The sequence below is a fragment of the Schistocerca serialis genome, chromosome 10 (genome assembly GCF_023864345.2).
Source record: "Schistocerca serialis cubense isolate TAMUIC-IGC-003099 chromosome 10, iqSchSeri2.2, whole genome shotgun sequence".
NCBI lineage: Eukaryota > Metazoa > Arthropoda > Insecta > Orthoptera > Acrididae > Schistocerca > Schistocerca serialis.
The window spans coordinates 179,748,055-179,768,779 of record NC_064647.1 but is presented as its reverse complement, the minus strand read 5'-3'; the positions used below and the strand labels follow the sequence as shown (position 1 = coordinate 179,768,779).

At 41.3% G+C, this 20,725-nt stretch overlaps 1 protein-coding gene across 4 annotated transcripts in view; it reads right to left on the bottom strand.

The window, feature by feature from the left end:
* LOC126424774 (nuclear RNA export factor 1-like) overlaps positions 1–20,725 on the bottom strand; it is a 223,084-nt gene that overhangs the window by 174,741 nt on the left and 27,618 nt on the right. For 2 of the 4 annotated variants that reach the window (XM_050087533.1, XM_050087532.1), the window contains exons 3-4: positions 12,511–12,660; positions 7,935–8,206 (exon numbers count right to left, since the gene is read on the bottom strand). In XM_050087533.1, the coding sequence (XP_049943490.1) occupies positions 7,935–8,206; positions 12,511–12,660 (422 nt within the window). The remainder of the gene's footprint in view (positions 1–7,934; positions 8,207–12,510; positions 12,661–20,725) is intronic. The other 2 variants (XM_050087535.1, XM_050087534.1) reach the window with 1 other exon arrangement.

Below are 20,725 nucleotides of genomic sequence, written 5' to 3'. Positions count from 1 at the left end.
AATAAAGTATGTATTTTTAATATTTCTCTTAGGTAATACAGGGTGTCCCAAAAAGAATGACCTGATTTTAAATAGAATTATTTATTAGGAAGAAGGACTTAACACCCACAAATTGAAACTAAATTACTCAGAAAAGACAGAAATTTATAAAAATCTATCATAAATGTTCAATATGTCCTCCATTGGCTGCACGGATGACATCTAGCCGATAAACGAATTCATCCCTAACTGAGCGTAAGGTTTCTTCTGTCACTGAAGCTACAGCAGCTGATATTCTGGTTTTTCGTTCATCAATGTCATGAGGTAAGGGAGGAACAAACACATTGTTTAACATATCCCTACAGGAAGAAATCACATGGTATTAAGGCAGAGGATCTACAGGGCCAAGAGTGTAAAGCCTGGTCTTGCAGTCCTGCACACCCTATCCAACGTTGAGGCGAGTTGGCATTGAGGAAACTGTGTATGTTGTGCCAGTGCGGTGGTGCTCCATCTTGCTGATAGATGAAATTATCAAGAGTCAAGTTGTGGGAATAACCTGTTCCATAGCATTGCAAGATATGATTGTCCTGTTACTGCTTCCTCCTCAAAATAGTAGGGACCGTAAACATTGCTTTGCGAAACAGCACAAAAAACATTCACTTTTGGTGAAACAAGTTTGTGTTCAATTGTTTCATGAGGATTTTTGAGCCCCCCATATACGCACATTATGACGGTGAACCTTCTACATAGTTACTCTGCAATTCACACTTAAGTGCCTGGCAGAGGGTTCATCGAACCATTTTCATACTACTTCTCTACCATTCCACTCTTGAATGGCGCATGGAAAAAAGGAACATCTAAATCTTTCCGTTCAAGCTCTGATTTCTCTTATTTTATCATGATGATCATTTCTCCCTACGTAGGTGGATGTCAATAAAATATTTTAACATTCGGAAGAGAAAGTTGGTGATTGAAATTTCATAAATAGATCTCACCGCAAAGAAAACTGCCTTTGTTTCGGTGACTGCCACCCCAACTCTCACATCATACCAGTGACATTCTCACCCCTATCGCACAATAACGCGAAACAAGCTGCCCTTCTTTGCACTTTTTTGATGACCTCCGTCAATCCTACCTGGTAAGGACCCCACACTGTGCAGTAATATTCCAGCAGAGGACAGACAAGTGTAATGTAGGCTGTCTAGTGAGTTTGTTGCATCTTCTAAGTGTTCTGCCAACAAAGTGCAGTCTTCGTTTCACCTTCCCCACAATATTATCTATGTGGTCTTTCCAATGTAAGTTGCTCGTAATTGTAATTCCTGGGTATTTAGTCGAATTGACAGCCCTTAGATTTGTGCGATTTATCATATACCCAAACTTTATCAGATTTCTTTTAGTACCCATGTGGATGACCTCGCACTTTTCTTTGTTTAGCGCCAATTGCCACTTTTTGCACCATACAGAAATTCTCTCCAGGTCATTTTGTAAGGTCATCTGCAAACAATCTAAGGGGGCTGCTCAGATTATCACCTAGATCATTTATGTAAATCAGGAACAGCAGAGGGCCTATGACACTACCTTGCGGAATGCCAGATATCACTTCTGTTGTACTCGATGATTTACTGTCTATCACTATGAACTGTGACCTCTCTGAGAGGAAATCATGAATCCAGTCACATAACTGAGACGATACTCCATATGCACGCAATTCGATTACTAGACACTTGTGAGGAACGGTATCAAAAGCCTTCTGGAGATCTAGGAATATGCAATCGATCTGAGATCCCTTGTCAACAGCACTCATTACTTCATGGGAATAAAGAGCTAGCTGTGTTGCACAAGAACGATATTTTCTGAATCCATGTTAGTTATGTATCAATAAGTCATTTTCTTCAAGGTGATTCATAATGTTCGAGTACAGTATATGCTCCAAAATACTACTGCAAATTGAGGTCAGTGATATGGGTCTGTAACTCAATGGGTTACTCCTATTTCCTTTCTTGAATATTGGTGTGACCTGTGCTACTTTCCAGTCTTTAGAAACAGGTCTTTCATCAAGTGAGCTGTTGTATATGATTGCTAAGAAAGGCACTATTGTGTCTGCATACTCTGAAAGGAACCTGATTGGTATACCATCTGGACCGGTAGACTTGCCTTTCTTAAGTGATTTGAGTTGATTCGCAACACCTAAGATATCTACTTTTATGTCACTCATGCTAACAGCTGTTCTGGTTTCGAATTCTGGAATATTTACTTCATCTTCTTTCATGAAGGAATTATGGAAAACTGTATTTAGTAACTCCGCTTTAGTGGCACCATCATCAGTAATATTTCCATCGCTATCGCACAGTGATGGTATTGACTGTTTTTTGCCACTGATGTACTTTACATACGACCAGAATCTCTTTGGTTTTCTACCATATTTTGAGACAATGTTTCATTGTGGAAACTATCAAATGCATCTCTCATTGAGGTCCACATTAAATTTCGAGCTTCCGTGAAACTTAGCCAGTCTTGGGGATTTTGCGTTCTTCTGAATTTGGGATGCTTTTTGCGTTGTTTCTGCAACTGTGTTCTGACATGTTTTGTGTATCATGGTGTGGATCAGTCCCGTCTCTTATTAACTTATGCAGTATGACTCTATTTATCACTGATATGGAAAGTTACCTCATCACTGAATATCAACTGCGACATAAAAGTGTCATCTTCCATGTCCTCTAGAATAGCACTGCTAAAGTCCACTCGCTTCACTCTGTCAGTATCTCAAAGAGCTTGCATTAGTTGTAATCAGTATGGTTTGAGGGCTAAACGACACCGTAACACACGCCACAATGTCATGCACGGTAAAGCAAGTTCTCCGCTAGCAGGACGCATAGACTTGCAGGGGCTCCGCTCAATTGCTTGTCGGATTTGTTCCACTGTTTGTTCAGGAATACGTGGCTGGCCAGGACTTTTCCCTTTAAGGCACCCTGTTTCTTCAAACTGTCCCTGTTTCTTTAAACTGTTTAGACCACCGTCGAATGTTCTTTGGTGATGGGGGTTTAGCATGAAATCGAATATCAAATGCCTGCTGAACTGCGATCACTGATTGAGTACGACTAAATTCAATAATACAATACGCCTTCTGTTATGCAGATGCCAAATTGCGCGAGACTGGCTGCACGTTCCAGGTCAGCGCTCGTAGAGACATCTAGTGGATTTTTTCTGAAACTCTAGACCATGCTGATTACATCTAGTGCTGTTTCAGTTACCTAGTGACATTTGTCTCAATATTATTACAAGTTAAAATCGGGTCATTCTTTTTGGGACACCCTGTATAACAGTATGATTTTTTATGTCCTTTGCCTACGTGGATGGACACTTGGACAGTATTGGACTAATTACTTCTTGCAAAGTTTCTCTCAATTTCTTGATGGGATACTACAACTCATTTACTAACAAACATTTAGTCACATAATCAACAGAGGCTTCTGACAATCACTGAAAACAGAACATCTAGATTTACCTTTGCTTTTATTCACAATGTCAATGGAATTGAGTGCCATAACATAGTCACATCATATTGCTTTCACAGATCAGTGGATAACTGCACTGCTTTACTCAATAGCTTTTAGTACTACAATAACGAGAGCTGATCAGCTCAATCTTACATCTAACTTCAAGCTATGCTAACCAGAAAAAGATACGTACTCTCTTTCTTCCAATTTAAAAATGAGCTTACATTGATGACAAAAGTAAAGATGACTGGTGTAAAACAATCATCAATAAGAGAGGATTAACCCATATGAAAGACTGATCATATTTTTCTCAGCAGGAATTCTGTAAAAACATTTATTTCAAATCTACTGTCTGGGCAACTGACATTACAGCAGCCGGGGTAATGTGATGCTTCCATTTGCTGGAACTGACAATAAACAAATGGAAACACAAGGAAAATATACTCCCTTAATAATATTCAGTTGAAGGTTTGTGCAATCACAATGTACACTGATGGAATGAAGACAGAAGTGCTACTCATCTATGGAGAATGTAAGTTAGTGGACCACTTATTGCAATAATGTTTCTCTTATTTACAATAGAGGCACATGTAGTACACTATCACAGTAGACAATATTTTGTGTGCAGTAAAAGACGTCTTTGATTAAAAACTACTTAATCATTACTTTTCAAACAATGGAAAATCCAGGATGGAATAATGACAATATTATGAGAGTGACTGATTGCTGAGTCACAGAGAGCAATCTATCCTTTTCATAATATAATCATTACTTTTCTTTTATTTTGGTTGAATATAGACATAACGCTACTCTGACAGAGCAACTGTACACAGAGAGCAATATTCTGACAACAGCCCACCTTCCTGATGAATGTTTTCTCATGTCGTCATATCACTTCCATAAATGAGAAGTTTCAACCCAAGTAACACACTCGTTGTACTCCCACAAACCTTAAATTGAACAGATGTCAGAGAGTGAAAATGTGATTTTCCCTCGTGTTTCCATTTGTTTACTGTCCATTCCAAGTCAATGAGTTACATTACCCCAGTTATCTGTTGTGGGTACTAGGACAGGAGAGTGAAAGTAAATTTTGTGGTACATTTTAAAAAAATGTCATGTTGATGTGAACGGTACAGTGTTATACATTTTTTGAACAGGTCTTGAGGAGAGCATGTGGATTACCAAATAAAAACTTTATGGTGCTATTTAAGAAGATATACTGCTATTCATAACTTCATGATGAACAAAACTACAAGAAATAGCTCCAGAAGGCTGCCAACTGCGAGCCAGGAGTTCCTGACCAACAGACCATTTCTTTGGCAGAAATCCAAGTTTGTCACCTTCCTCATTTTGACTGCCACAACCCTATGGTTCAAGCACAATGTCATACCCTCGTCTTTCTCTTTCAACATGTATGTTTAAATGCTCCATAACTGTAGCATGCTTTCTTCCCATCTTTTTCTGTAGTCCACCTTCAAATTCTTATTCTGCTGCAGAAGGCTAACCTACCTTTATCTGCTTCATCCTGTCACCTGTTCCCTCCACTTCCTCTGTTAACCCATTACTCACTACTGCACCCATTCCATTTCTCCTTCTACCATCATTTCCACTCCGTTGTAATCAACAGTCTTATCTAAATTCTCTCCCTCCTCCTCCTTTCTACGTTGTTTGTGCACACCTCAACAAAATTAGCTTCCTTCCTTTTTTGCAACTTTTGCTGGTAATATTCATATAATTATCTAATTATGTGACACTGGTGATCAGCACACAAATTTTGATATTGTGCAATAGCCAATGGCTGTGTGTTTTAAATCCAAAATTAAATGTTACCACTAGCATATAATTAGATAATTATGTGAATATTATCAGCAACGGTATCTGATACATGCTAAGAAATCAGTACATTGGTTATCCCAATTATTTTCATCACTATAAATAAGTTTTTGTTGAGGAAAAAAAGTGTGTCTAGGATATGAAAGGGACAGAAAAATCAGGATAGGTATATATGAGTATGGAACCTGAATGAAGAAGAGAACACACTAGAATACCTCAGCATAGAGAAAGAAAATCTTCAAACAGATGAAACAAAAATGTGGAAGAGAAATGGGATACATTTAAGAGGACATTAATAAGACCAGAAGTAGTATGTGAGAGGACCAGAAGATGGAAGGCACACCACAGTGGAATAAGACACAAAAAATATAGTGCAGAAGAAGAACAGAATCTTAAGGCTGTGCTTCCAAAATATGACAGTAGAAACAAGACATGAGTACCAGACAAGGAAGAAAGAGGCAAAAAGAGTGGTGGCAGAGGAGAGAAGAAGATAGATGGAAGAGACTATTAAAATGGAGGAGGAGGGTGCTGAAGATTAAGGAAAGTTTCTCTATGGTGGTTAAATGGAGGAGGCAGAATAATATGACAGATTGTGTGTAAAATGTTAATAGAAGTGTCCATGTGGAGGGAGTATTTAAAAAATCTCAAACCCTAATGGAGAGCTGGACGAAAAGGTATTAAAAGCACAAGAGGATTTAATGCAGTGAGATGGGGAAGATGCGCTGAGGAAGTGAAAGGAAGCAAGGCATCCGGTTTGGATGTGGTTTACTGTTAAAATCCTGAGAGTGTATGTTCCTAGGAGAGAGAACTGACAAATCACTTCCTCATATGCACAACTCACAAAAAAAACTACGAAGCTAAATCAGAGGCACTCGAGCTCTCACACGGGCTTACCAATAATTGCTTTTCCTGCAAACTGTAACCATCACCAGAAATAGCACACCTCACTAGCCCAAAAAGTAATAAGAAGCAACAAAGCAACAAGTTTGTCAATGGATACTGTGAGAGGGTGTATACATGGACAAGAAAAAAAAGTTCCCAGGTTTTCCCCAGATAAAAATATACTTCTTCCCGGGTGAAAATACATTTTTCCCATGTTAAGTGGCAATATACATTCCCGCAGAGCAGCAGAACTTATCAAGGCTTTAATCGGTAAAGGTTTTATATACCAGTGCAAAACTTCCAGGCCCGTTTAGAAAATGAAACCCAGCAAAAGAACAACATGTCATGGAAAGACCTTTGATACGTAGCAACATGAATGCTGCATATTTCTCTGCTGCAAAAGTATACATATGAATTCCGCCAAATACAGCACGGTAGCTTCCGATGCACTGAAATTGAGCCTGCACTGTGTGGTGTGCTTTTGTCAGTCGAACAAAGCTCATGTTACATGATTTCACCAGCCAATGACAACTATTCTGAGCATGTGAAATGTGATGTTATCAGCCAATAACAAAATCACTGTTAAGTAATGCAAACACACAAATTGGAAAAGTTAATGGTTTAAATTCATATACATAAGGTATAGCTACAAGAAAATCTAAGTTTTCACACCAAATACTGGCTGTCAAAAATTTTTTGCTGTTTTTTTTCCGAGGGGGTGGCTACGCAGGATCCTGAGAGCACAGCTTAAATTGCAACAGCGGAATATTTCTGATAAGCACAATTATAAATTTTACTGTTGTGCATCAAATATTTTTTGGGGTATCTGTCTGAGTGTATGTTCCAGCAGCACTTCGACTTTACCACAGAAAAGCCAATTACGTGTGAGATTGCTCAAGAAAACATCTCTCACTTGTTTTAATGGATAATTATAATTTCTGCCTCTCTTATTGCATAATTTGTAATCTATGAAAGAACTAAAATAATTATAAAAAAAACTAACATTGAAGCTTGGTCTTTTTAGTGTGTGTTACTCTTGATATATATCAAACACAAATGTACCTGTAAAATTTTAAATAATGACATGAATGGCTGGTCTCCTGGGCCCAAAATTTTTCTAAGTGACTGGTCTCAAAGTGTATAAATTTCAAACAAGAGTCAAACTCTCAACGATTTAAGTAATTTATCGCATACTCTCACACGCAACATAATTCATTTTGCGTAAAAAGAAATTTACTTCAAAGTAATGCTTCTCACAGTCATTCGCAATATTTTCCTGCAGACTGTTAGAAATATAACCAGTAGTGATGTCATGCTAATCAAAAGCAGTTTTTTGTTACGAAGTATTGCACGGTCTTCATCCTAAAGCCTTTGACACACTTTGCTGTCAACAGATGCTCATGTGTGCCCTCTTTTGTTGTTGTAAATGGCGAATTTTCTTTGAAACTTAAGTTTTATTTTGGTACTATTCTCTCATTTGTGTTTTACTGCTGCAGTAGCAAGCTAATGTAATATTCTTTGTTGGAGTATCAGTTCTTACCAGTCAAAAACACAAAAATTTTGCTGGCACCAAAAACAATGAAAAAACTGCAGAATTCTGAAAAATTCCCAAAATTGTAAAAAATTCCAGGGTTTTTGTTGGATGAAAAAATTTTTGCAATTTTCCCATATATTTCCCAGTTGTCTCAGGGCATATGCACCCTGTGAAATACGGAAAAGTCTATTCACGAAGCGTTCACTTACCCTCCTTTGTGTGCACGTCCGACACTTGTGGTACTGCCTGGGCTGGCGCGGCACCTGTTGTCAGGGACTGGTAGTGGCTCTGTTGCACCAAGGGCGGTTGCGCCACGGGCGGCTGCGCCACAGGTTGCTGCACCATCGGTGGTGGTAGCTCCTGCTGCTGCTGCTGCTGCACCACATGTTGTCCTGCTTGGACTGGGGCTGTGGTATCGTATAGCAGTGGCCCACTCTCCACAGTCGGCTCTGGGATGACTTGGACTTGGGTAAGCACCCGGCTATTACACACAGCACATAAGATATTAAATCAATGAGGCTTCGAATTATATCAAAACAAAATGTACAAGCAATTTGCTATAGGGGGAAAGGTAACGACTCGGTGTATATTTGGGGTACTGAGTGGGTGTCAGACAGGCGAGAGGGATTCACAACATTACTGTTCTACACAAATATGCAATATAATCAGTTGCATACGCAACAGTTCATTATCGTAGGGGATATTCCCAGATTGACTCAAGTATCCTATTTTTGGAAACAGAAACAATCGAACAGCCACACGTTTTCAGAAGTTGTAATTTTATTTACATTACCAGTTTTGGCTTCTCATTAATGCCACCTTCAGGTCCCTATACACTCACTGTACAGAGAATCGGATACGTTGATACGGGCATAACCAGAGTCATCAATACCTGGATTCCGTGAATTTTTTGTGGACTGTGTACTCCAAAGACATGACCTGACCTGACTTGACTTGCTGTCAAGTCTCAAAACCTGCCTATCTGTTACTCGGCATCACTCCACGAATAAATTCACAGAATCCTGTTATCGACAGCTCTGGTATGCATACATCAATGTATCTGATTTTCTGTACATGGAGTGGATAGGGGTCTGAAGATGATATCGATGTGATGCCAAAACTGGTTGTGTAAATAACGTGACAACTTCTGAAAACATAAAGCCGTTCGGTGGTTTTTCTTTGGCAGATATCTGACTGGCTGCTGTCCCGTATCAGTACACACTCCCATGGGTTAAACAAACCAATAATCTTAGCAGTGAGTGGATCAGATGAATGCTGCGTCAACCTTATAGTTCCACTGTTCTTTTAGCACTGTAAATAGCAATTATTCTTCATGTACCATAATTGCCCACAATACACATTGTTGGTTGGAATACCATACCAGACTAACACAGCAGAACTACTTTTATTAGGAACATAAAATAAGGGATTAGTAAAAATTGCAATATAGCACCAACAGTGCACTTACGCCATCAATAGTCCTACAATGGAAATACAAGAAACAACTCAAAATGGATAATGTCACTAACAACACAAAATCATCATCAACGCAAAAACCAACATTCTAACAGAACCTTCACAATAACAAAAGCTTCTGCATGAAGAAGAAGAGCGAAGAGAGAGAGAGAGAGAGAGAGAGAGAGAGAGAGAGAGAGAGAGAGAGAGAGAGAGAGAGAATATGAAATTTAGCTAATTGTAAAATATAAGTTAAGACTTATCGACTAAGAAAATACAAAACAAAATTTAAATTTTTATACTGATGACACTAGACTTACAGAGGTATGAATATGTTTAGAGTCTAAATAAAAATTTTGAGAATTACTACTTTCCTCCACTCCAAAAGAATACAGCCATGTGTTATTATATACTTTCTGGCCTCTAAACTGTTTATAAAATCTTTGTACTTCATTGCTTCGACGAATTTATTGCTTTTCCTCTGAAACTGGGTGGCGACACTGCCTGACCAATTCAGTTGTTTGTGATGTGTTCTTTGCTGTGTTATTATTAACTTCTTACACATTTGTCTTTCATTAAAACGTGATCTAGGTATGTTACACAAGTAAAGCAAGTTTAATCAATTCAGAAAACATAGTATCAATATTTCATTTATATATTTACATTTTAGGGGCTGTTCTATTCCCATTTCCATTTTTGAGATTAAGGGCTGAGAAAGTGACATAGAAAACTTGCCTTTACAAATGTCCTATTACAAGAAAAATGCTGTTCTGAGAGAGACAGAATCAGGTGAAAGGTTACAAATATCTATAAGGCGTGAAAATCAGGTATTAAATAATGGGAAAAACTATCATCTCCCTCCACAAGGAGGATGTGGATGAAAGAATACATTCAGCCCGAAAATTGTATGCAGACTCATCCAAATTGCCAAAGACAACAGGAGAGTCACCATTAATATTTAAAGAATTGTCTGTAAAACTATGAAGTATCCACTTGTGCCTCCACCGGATGCAGAAAACTCATTACTTTTGGACAACTGAACTGGGCTGATCCTGCCAAAGCTGCGTCCCCTCCCACTTCCAACCCCCACAAACCTCCTCATAAAAAGTCTTTTGACACTTTTTATATAAAGATTTAGATAATCACACACTTTTGTAAGTCAATTTAACAAAAATGAAGCATTACTGAAAAATATTGCTTGAATGAACCAGACTGATAAAAATACTGTACACAACAAATTAAATGTATCATTCCAGTAAAATTGTAAACTGACTAGAAAAGTTTAAAGTAAAACAATATTATATTGAATTCTTTATGGCATCTACTACACATTGGTTTTAGTATGATGTATAATAACAATAGATTTTAATTTGTTCCTGGGATGAAACATACCACTTCACTGAAGTGATGCGTTGAACAGTGTTCATAGTACCGATGAATAATGATCGCCAAATGAGCAATTACTTTTTATTAGGTGGTTTAGTTGCTGATTTGTAACGCTAGATGCAAATTACTAATCATAATGGCAGACAGTTATTGTACTGGATGTTCCGAGACTGTATTTGCTGGATCAACATGTGTACATCTTCAAAGAGTGGCTTCTGTTATTCATTATAGTTTACTGGAAACAGATAATAAAAATTCCACTCCCCGAACAGGCCAAACTGCACAGGAGATGAAAGGAAGAAAGAAGATATCTAGAAGGGAGATGTACTCCTGATAACCAAGTAATTTCTGAATCCGTACACATTAGCATCAGAATCAGTACACGAAGCCCCTCAGACCGTCCAAATGCAGCAGGAAACATCTCAGTGCATAAATTACTAATACGAAATAAAAGAAAAAGCACTATAAAGTTAAGAATTGGGAAATATCCCTTTCCAGAAATTGTGATTTTATTATTTTATTTTGCATCTCCTCATTCAGAATGCAGCAAACTTACGGATTATGTTGTCGAGATCCAGTTTAGCAATCGTTTCACATTCTATCTACAGTAAACAGTTTCTATCATCTTCAATATTCTGAAACTGCAATGGCGAGACGTTGTAGCCTGTAAGGATCCTGTACCATAACATGTTGAGTTATTTGCTATTATTTCTAAGATTTGAAAGTCAAATTGGCGAACTGCTTAATCGCAGTGACTGTACGGCAGCTACCTCTGGTTTTGTCCAGGTAGAATTTGAAAGTAATTGCTACCAGATGATAATGTTTTAAAATAAAGTCTGACTGTTGTTGCCGGGTGCCAGTGCTAGGTGGCATTCAGCAGTCTACAGTCAGTAAGCAGTACTATGTCACATGAGCTGCGCAGTCGGGTTGAGGACATGAGCAGGCCGGCACTGTTTTGTTGCAATTGCTAATCCATTAGTAATACAATTATTTGCATGGTGTTAATTCGTTTGAGAGTTCCAGTGAGAAAAATTGACAAGGTATAGAAACTCGCAGAATATTAATTAGGTGTGCATATTCAGAGGTGTTCGCTCTGAATCGTACTTACGACAATAAATCATACTGTTCACATTCCACTAACAATAACTATCTTTCGTAATACTTGATATGATCCATTTCTTTCAATTAACAATCACTGTATTACATTTGTTTCTTAGTTAACGGAACTGAGAGTGGTGGCAGTATCACTGTAATACAGCCAAGCCACCACCGTCCTGTTATAAGTCGCTAAAACTGTCATGTTTGGACAAACATCTCTAAAGCTATTCTTTGAAAAACCTTCCAAATATCCAAATGGAAAGCACTGCCAATGCTCTTATCAGCTTTTTCATCCAGACATAGAAAGCAGCTATTTTGTTTACCGGTTCTGCTGTATCGATGTCTCTACTATCTTTGCCACCAAAATCAGCTGCAAGTTTTTCAAAACAAGATACAGATATTGTGACTCATGATGAGAAATTAAATTCAGATGAAATGGTGTGATATCTATGAGACTTTCAATTATTATTCGACAAATTATACTTCCAAAATTTCTAGCTCAAACAACCTCAGCTCCAGTCCTCAGCTGGCAGAATTTGAAAGCCTTCAGGCAAACAGTATCTTTATTTTGGCACCTGCTCGCAGACCTCCGAGCCCCTACGATACTGTAGCAAAGTAGCGGCAAGAACTCTGTTGCCAAACACGAGAGAGACGAGCAGGCGGCAACTTTATTGCACATAACATGCATTAAGGCAGACATTTGCTCGGTAGCAGTCATTTCTTTATAATGCTACTCGGATGAAATGACACTGTGACTACAGTGTGCGTTTGCCACCACAGGCCGAGAGAAAGGCTTCTTCTCACAGGCAGACGAGTGGAATGTGAGAAGTAGGAGAATTCACATACCTTTGATACATTTCCTCCTTAAGTAGGTGTTCTTGCAACTTTCTTGCTTTTAGCTTCTGACGACTTTTACGTCCTCTTGACCTGCGCACACGTGAGGGACGTATTGTGCCTTGCTCTGGAAATGGTGCTGACTGTGGGTCTCCTGGCACGCTGCCAAGAATGAAGGACTAATTAATGCTTTCAGTGGCTAAGGAAAGGTGCAATTGGGCTGATAATGACAAAACTCTGTTTGGTAATGACTGGATCAGGCTTAATAAAACCTATTTTGAACTTCCTAGCATTCTTAGATATCAGAAAAAAATATTTTTTTAACAAAAAAGAAAGAAAAGAAAAAGCAGGAAAGAAAAAGAAAGAGACATTTTTGTCAGGACACACATGAGCCATGACATCTTGTCTCAAGTTTTCCATAGCTGCTTGCGTATCTCTAGTTTGGTGTCACACAGTGTGGTTACGTGGCACTCCGGAGCTGAAGGCGAGGGGGATTTGGCATTGGGCAGTGAGACGAGTGCATCAAACTTGGCTAGAAGACTTACAAGGAAGCGCACACCGATGGTAGCCCAGAGGGCTGTGGGGCCTCTCAGCATTACGGTCGTGCCCTATTTTAGTCGCACGTTGGCCAGTAGGCAAAACTTGTTTTGTCCATTAACGTCATATTTACAGAGAACAAAGCCGATCTCCTGGAAGTGAGCAATTACTGATACAAACTCTGGATCCGAGCATTGTTATTGCTTCCTGCTGCATGTGTATAGGCAGCATGGTTGGGAGCTGGCTTGAGACTGTATTTTAAAAGACTGTCTTCACATACATCAGCTCCGGCTATGTGCAATCTGACACAGTTAAGCTTGTGTGTGAGTGATTTGTTTTAAATTCATATACTTATTTGTACTGAAACTGATGGAAAACCTGATGTGTTCCACTATTGCTCATGTGGACTGTTAACTTTAAACAACAGTTCCGTCACTGGAAGGTTGTTCTTCTGGGTGTACCTGATCTGTTATTTACTTGTAGGCTCACTGCTGGAACTGTGATAAACTGTAAGCTACTGAAGCTTAAAATTGCAAATTATATGTTTAAGATTTCTGAAAATCTATTGTGCTGTCTACTTGGCAGAGTAATTGCATTTTCTTGTTTTTGTGAGCTCATTCATGATACTGAGGTTTCAAGATAGTGAATTCCAGGTATTTCAGGTGATTGTTTAAATGTGTCAGTCCCAAGCACAGTGGCTTAGTGCTATGTTTTGCTAATGAAAATTTAATATTTTTACTGTAGTCCTAATTTTGCCTACCCTCTGTGCAGTTAGCACGAGTTTTTCTGTGTACTTCAACTAATAAGTTTTTGTATCCTCAGTCAGCCTCCTACCCCAATTGTATTCCCTCGCTCGTGTACAGCTACCTTGTTTGTGTTAACTGTATGAGCTTTGGTCACTGAGAAGGTCATGCTACGCAGACTGCACACCTTCAATCGACAAGGGATGCCAATACATTGGGTGACACACCTTGTTGTGTGATCCTCCCAGGCAGTCCATATGTATATTGTGCCTGTTGCAACCATTCCATGAAACTAAAGTCCAAAGTTGAGTTTTTCTTCTTTGTGGTTTGAAACTGGCCCTGGGCCTGTAATATTTCATGTAATAACTAAAACTTTAGTTTCCAGGTTCCATAAGTTATTTATTGTACTGTTTCATGTTCTTATATCTGGTCTGTTACTGTGTTGATTAACAGTTTTATGCACCTAGTCCTTCCTTGAAAATATGTTGTTCTGGCTCGTGTTTACCTAAGACAACACTGTTTGTCAAATGTTAATTATTCTAATAAATTTCATCCAGTTAAATTTTGTAAAGCATCCAGCCTTTTTATTTGTCTAGTTGTGCCTCAGGGGTGAGAATGTGTTGTAAGGATAACTCCCACCTGTGCAGTTCAGAAAAGCTGATGGTGGAGGGAAGAATCCAGACGGCTCAGGTAGTGAAGCAGCTATTGAAACAAAGTGTGTTATCTTCAGCTGCATGTTGTGCCACACAGTGGTCTACTTTGCTCTTGGCCACAGTTTGGCGGTAGCCATTCATCTTGGCGGACAGCTGGTTGGTAGTCATACAAATACAAAAAGCTGTGCAATGATTGCAGCAAGGTGGTAAATGACGTGGCTGCTTTCACAGGTGCCCCGGCACCCGATGGAGTAGGATAAACCTGTGACAGGACTGAAATACAAAATGCTGGATAGGTGGATTGGGCAGGTTTTCCTAGTTCTTCCATAGGGATATGATCTTTGTGGCAAGGATTTGGGATTGGGAGTGGCACAGAGATGGAATAGGATGTTGTGGAGGATTGGTGGGTCATGGAACACCACTTTAGAAGAGGTGAGAAGTTTCTTGGGTAGGATGTACCTCATTTCAGACCATAATGATGGATAATCAAAGGTAATGTAGTCCAGTTGTTCCCGTCCAGTGTGGTATTGGGTGATGAAGGGGACACACTTTTGTGACTGGCTCTTGGGGTTGGTGGGAGGATTGGGGGTGTGAGGGGAAATGGTACAGGAGATAGGTTTGCAGACTAAGTCTGGGGGATAGTGCCTGTCTGTGAAGACCACGGTGAGAACTTCTGCGTACTGAAGAAGGGAGTTTTTATCACTGCAGATAAGCTGTCCCAGAGTGGCCAGGGTGTATGGGAGGGATTTCCTGGTGTGAAAGGGAAGACAGCTGTCAAAATGCAGGTTCTGTTGGTGGTTGGTGGTTTTAATGTGGACAGAGGTGCGGATGGAGCCACCAGAGAGGAGGAAGTCAACAGCTAGGAAGGTGGCACACTCAGTTGAGGAGGACTACATGAAGCAGATGGGAGAGAAGGCGTTGAGGCTGTGAAGCAATAAAGGTAGGGTTGTCTTGGCCCTGAGTCCAAATCGTGAATGTATCATCAATGAACCTGAACTAGACTAGAGGATTGGTGATTCAGGAGGCTAGGAAGGTCTCCTCTAGATGGTCTCCTTGGCTCTTGGGGTTGGTGGGAGGATTGGGGGTGTGAGGGGAAACGGTACAGGAGATAGGTTTGCAGACTAGGTCTGGGGGATAGTGCCTGTCTGTGAAGGCCACGGTGAGAATTTCTGCATACTGAAGAAGGGAGTTTTTGTCACTGCAGATATGCTGTCCCAGAGTGGCCAGGCTGTATGGGAGGGATTTTCTGGTGGTATAGGAAGGTGACGTGTGAATGCCCATGGCTGTGCCACAGATTTGTTTATATACAGGGTCACAATTATTGAACTATATTAAATAAAATCATCATAACTTCCAATTAGTTTGCGTTATAATGTTCAAACTGCATGATTGGCCATGGGGCATAATACGAATTAGTATGCGCATGCTTGGTTTGGTTTGGCGATGAAGCCAACTTTCACTTGGACGAGTCAATCAATAAGAAAATTGGCAGATTTTGGGGGACTGAGAATCCGCATTTCGTGATTGAGAAGTCTCTTCACCCTCAATGGGTGATTGTGTGGTGTGCAGTGTCCAGTCACGGAAGAATCGGTGTGACATTCTTTGATGGCACGGTGACTAATGAATGGCACGTGAAGGTTTTGGAAAATGATTTCATCCCTGTTATCCAACGTGACCCTGATTTTGACAAGATGTGGTTCAGGCAAGGGAGACTTGACCCCATCGAAGCAGGAGAGTGTTTGACATCCTGGAAGAGCACTTTGGGGACTGCATTCTGGCTCTGGGGTACCCAGTGGCCACTGGCATGGGCCTCAATTGGCCATCATATTCTCCAGATCAGAACACATGCAACTCCTTTTTGTGGAGCTATATTAAAGACAAGATGTGCAGCAATAACTCTAAAAACATTGCTGAGCCGAAAACAGCCATTCAGGTCATCGACAGCATCAATGTTCCGACACATCAGAGGGTCATGCAGAATTTCACTGTTTGTCAGTACCACATCGTCGCTAATGATTGCAGGCATACCGAGCGTGTCATAACCTAAATCTAAATAACTGTAGTGACGTTTAATATTGAATCAAGTATGTGCATGCCGTAATTTGTAACTAATTTACAATTTTTTCATCTAGTTCAACAATTGTCACCCTGTACCTTCCATTCAAATAAGAAGTAGTTGTGGATTAAGATCAAGTTAGTAAGGAGTATGAAGAATGAGGTAGTGGATTTGGAGTCTGAAGGACATTGGAAAAGGTAGTGTTTAACAGCAATAAGACCATGGACATGAGGGATGTTGGTGTATAAGGAGGTGGCGTCAACAGCGACAAGTAGGAATCCAGGAGGTAAAGGTTGGTAGCTTGGTTGGTTGGTTGGTTTTGGGGAGTAAAGGGACTAAACTGCAGGGTTATCAGTCCCTTTTCCCAAGGTCACACAGGTCTTGGATGAAACCATACCCCAAATGAATCCTATCACTTCAAATCGTGGAAATGAACAAAATGCATAAAAAGAACTGTATAACCACACAGAAGAAGAAAATGAAAGAAGCAAGTTAAAAGTGAGCCAGCCACTCTGCAACACACTAAAATCTCTGACCTAAAAGCACAAGCCAAGAGAAACATAGATGGTAAAAATATGAACACAAAGTCAGACAGACAGCACCACGGAGAGGGAGGAAGAGTTAAAACTGAAGTAGGGTGAAGGTCTGGGAGAGAAGGCTACACACCCACCCGTAGATTGAGTGATAAAAACACCCCTCTTGAATAAAAGGTAAAAGTAGATCAGCCATTGACATATTATCACCTGATAACATAGGTAAGGAGTCAGGAAGGTTAAAAGACAGCCTCAAGGTGGCTAGATTAGGACAGGCCAAAAAAATATGGACTACTGTCAATCAAGAGCCGCAGCAACACTGGGGTAGGTCATCACGATGGAGGAGGTGACCGTGATTCAGCCAAGTATGGACGATGCAGAGCCGGAAAAGGACAACAGAGTCACTGTGAGTGGCTCACATGGATGAACTCCACACATTGGTTGTCTCCTTGATAAAATGTAATTTATTTGGTGTACTTAGTGTGTACCACTCAGTATTCCAGATCCCGAAAACTTTACAGCGTAAGACCGATCGGAGATCGGTCTCCAATGTCCCGATCTCCAGAGATGGTTTACCGGTAGCCTGGGATCCACATGAAAGCCACTGAATGTCCATGGTTTTCAAGGGGATAAACAGACCCATGGATAGTAATTACCAAAAGATGTTGAGGGAAGCACTGGTGGAGAGCTTGCAGGTTGCTTAAGGATTCACTACAGGTGAGGAAGGACTCACCTGCACAGGAGCAAATACGCTCAAGAGCACGAGATATGGCCACTGACTCTGCAGTGGAAACACTGCAGCTATCCAGCTAGGACTGCTGTTCAGTATGTCCAGTGTGAGCATAAGTGAAGCCAGTGTGACAATGAACCATCAAGCCATCAGTGTAGACTACTTATGAGCCCTGGACCTTGCCAAGAATAGAGAAAAACTGGTGGCGGAGGGCCTCAGGAGGACCTGAGTCTTTTGGGCCTTGCATTAGGTCCACATGAAGCTGTGGCCAAGGCACGGACCATGGACGTGGACATGAGTGGATTCAGAGGAAAAGGGGGAGAGGGAAAGACTCAAGTTCAGTGTAAAAAGACCTGACATGGACTGCAATTGTAACTCCTGATCTGGTTGGTTGGTTTAAAATTGAAGGGAAAGGGACCAAACTGCAAGGTCATCGGTCCCTTGTTCCCAGCAGAACAATTACCCAAGAGAAAGAAGAAAACAAAGAAGACATACGGCACAATAACAGGAAATAGAAAGACGTAGAAGAATGACAGAAGGACAACACACACTACAATGGGCAAAACAGGACAAGAAAATCACAGAGAGATGCAAGAAACAGTGAGAAGAGATTAAAAACAAGAAAGCAGACAACCATGGCTGGCTGACCATGAGAATAAAAAAGGGGAATCCAGCCACTCTGCAACACATTAAAACCTCCACCCTAAAAGCCCTAGGGTGGAGGACACAGACGAACAAAGGACATGCACTAAAACTCAGATCAGATGATAAAAACCACCCTCACGAATAAAACATACACCTAAAGCTGCTGTTGAGGCACTGTCCCCCAACACCGAAGGTAGGGTGCTGGGAAAGTTAAAAGTCCGCTGCAGAGCAGCTAAAAGTGGGCAATCCAGCAAGAGGTGGAAGATTATCATTTGGGAGCCACAGCGACACTGAGGTGGCCCCTCACGACAAAGGAGGTAACCACGTGTGAGCCACATATGGCCAATGTGGAGCCAACAAAGGACAACTAATTCCTGTGAGAACCCCACAGGGAAGACTTCCACACATTCGCAGTCTCCTTAATGACACACAGTTTGTTGTGCATACTGTTATGCCACTGTATCCCAAAGCCAAAAAACCTTGCGGCGTAAGACAGAACAAAGGTCAGTTTCAGAGGTGCCCATCTCCATGAAAAGTTTCCATGTAGCCTGTTTGGCCAGCCTGTCAGCAAGTTTGTTGCCTGGGATTCTAATGTGTCCTGGAGTCCACACAAACACCGCTGAACGACTGGACCGTTCCAGGGCAGAGATAGACTCCTGGATGTTTGCTACCACAGGACAGCGAGGGTAGCACTGGTTGATAGCTTGTAAGCTGCTCAGGGAGTCAGAACAACGAACAACTCACCAGAACAGGAACAGATGTACTGAAGTGCATGAGATATGGCCACAAGCTCTGCAGTGAAAACACTGCAGCCAGTGGGGAAGGAATGCTGTTCAATATGGCCTCTGTGGACATAGGTGAAGCCAACATTACCATAAGCCATTGAGCCATCGGTGTAAACGACTTCAGAGCCCCAGAACACATCAACAATCAAGAGGAAGAGCCAGCAGAGAGCGGCAGGGTTAATGGAGTACTTAGGGCCGTGCAAAAGGTCCAGACGAAGTTTCGGCCAAGGTGTACACCATGGAGGTGTACAGGAATGGACCTCAAGTAGGGATGGTAAAGAGAAGGACTCCAATTCGGAGACAAGGGATTGCATGGGAACCGCAATCGTGAGCCCTGACATGGGCCGCTGATGGGGGAGAACTGCCATGGGTGGGAAAACAAGATGGTAATTCAGAAGCTCAGCAGCCAGTCAGCATCTGGAGGAAGGTAGATATTTCAGATGTTAATTTCCTGCATTGTCTTTATCCTGACAGCCGCCACTTCTAAAGGTGATTGAAGGGGTAGATATTCACTATGTACAGAAGTAAGGACATAGATGCAGAGTCCACCTGACATCCTGTTACAGTCATTACATTTTCGTAATACTCTCAACAGCCACGAAGGGAGTGGGCCCGCATTGCACAGACCAGGTTTCCTGAAAAAGAACACAAAAAGCAGGTGTAATGCTTAAGAGTTGTCGTAACTCAGCCAGGTGGGGGAAAAAACCACTGCAATTCTACTGGAGGATGATGCTGGAGATTGAGGATCAAGGTCCCTGGTGGGTGGGGAGCCAATGCCCCCAAAGGGGTGTGGGGGAAAACAGTAGGAAGGGGTCCCAACCACCATGGGAGCAGCTGTAGTCAAACAGCCCCAAGGGCCTGACATAAAAGGCACAAAGGGCGAGGGTAACATCACAAGAGAGGATGATTTTGTTGCAGCCATAATAAATGTCATCATCATAGCAACAGGCTGTGAATGATCGTATTTCTTCTCGGCCTCGCGACAACACAGGAGTTGGTCGAGAGTCTCGTATACTTGGGTTTTCTTTCTCCTTTGGAAAATGGTGCTGTGCAGGGAATTGGGGGGGGGGGGGGGGGGGGGATGGTTCAGCCCGCAGCTAAGACGGAAGGAGGGTCACGAGGAGTGTTCGTGTACGATGGACATCCACAATTCCTCTAGACAGGACAAGCATTCCGATACGACATGTGCCCAAATCTCATGCATCTGAAGCACCACGTGGAAGGGGACCATACAGTTTCACAATGCATTGATACATCATCACCCTGACCTTTTCATGTATGAGTTGTCTTCAGTGGCCAAGATGAAGGGCCCAGTATCAACCCTGTTCATACTAGGGCCTGGGGCATTGTGAGGTCACATCTCTCCACATCGTAGTAACCCTTTCCTTCAAAAAGAGACTGCTGGGGCCACGCCACCATCTACAAAAGAAAGTTTGATCCGCTTCATTTGCGAGTCACTTACTCCAGATGGGGGCTCTACCCACGGCCGCCACCCGACCACAGCAAAAGCTACCTTGCGCCGAGTTCGCGTGCACCGGCCAAGAT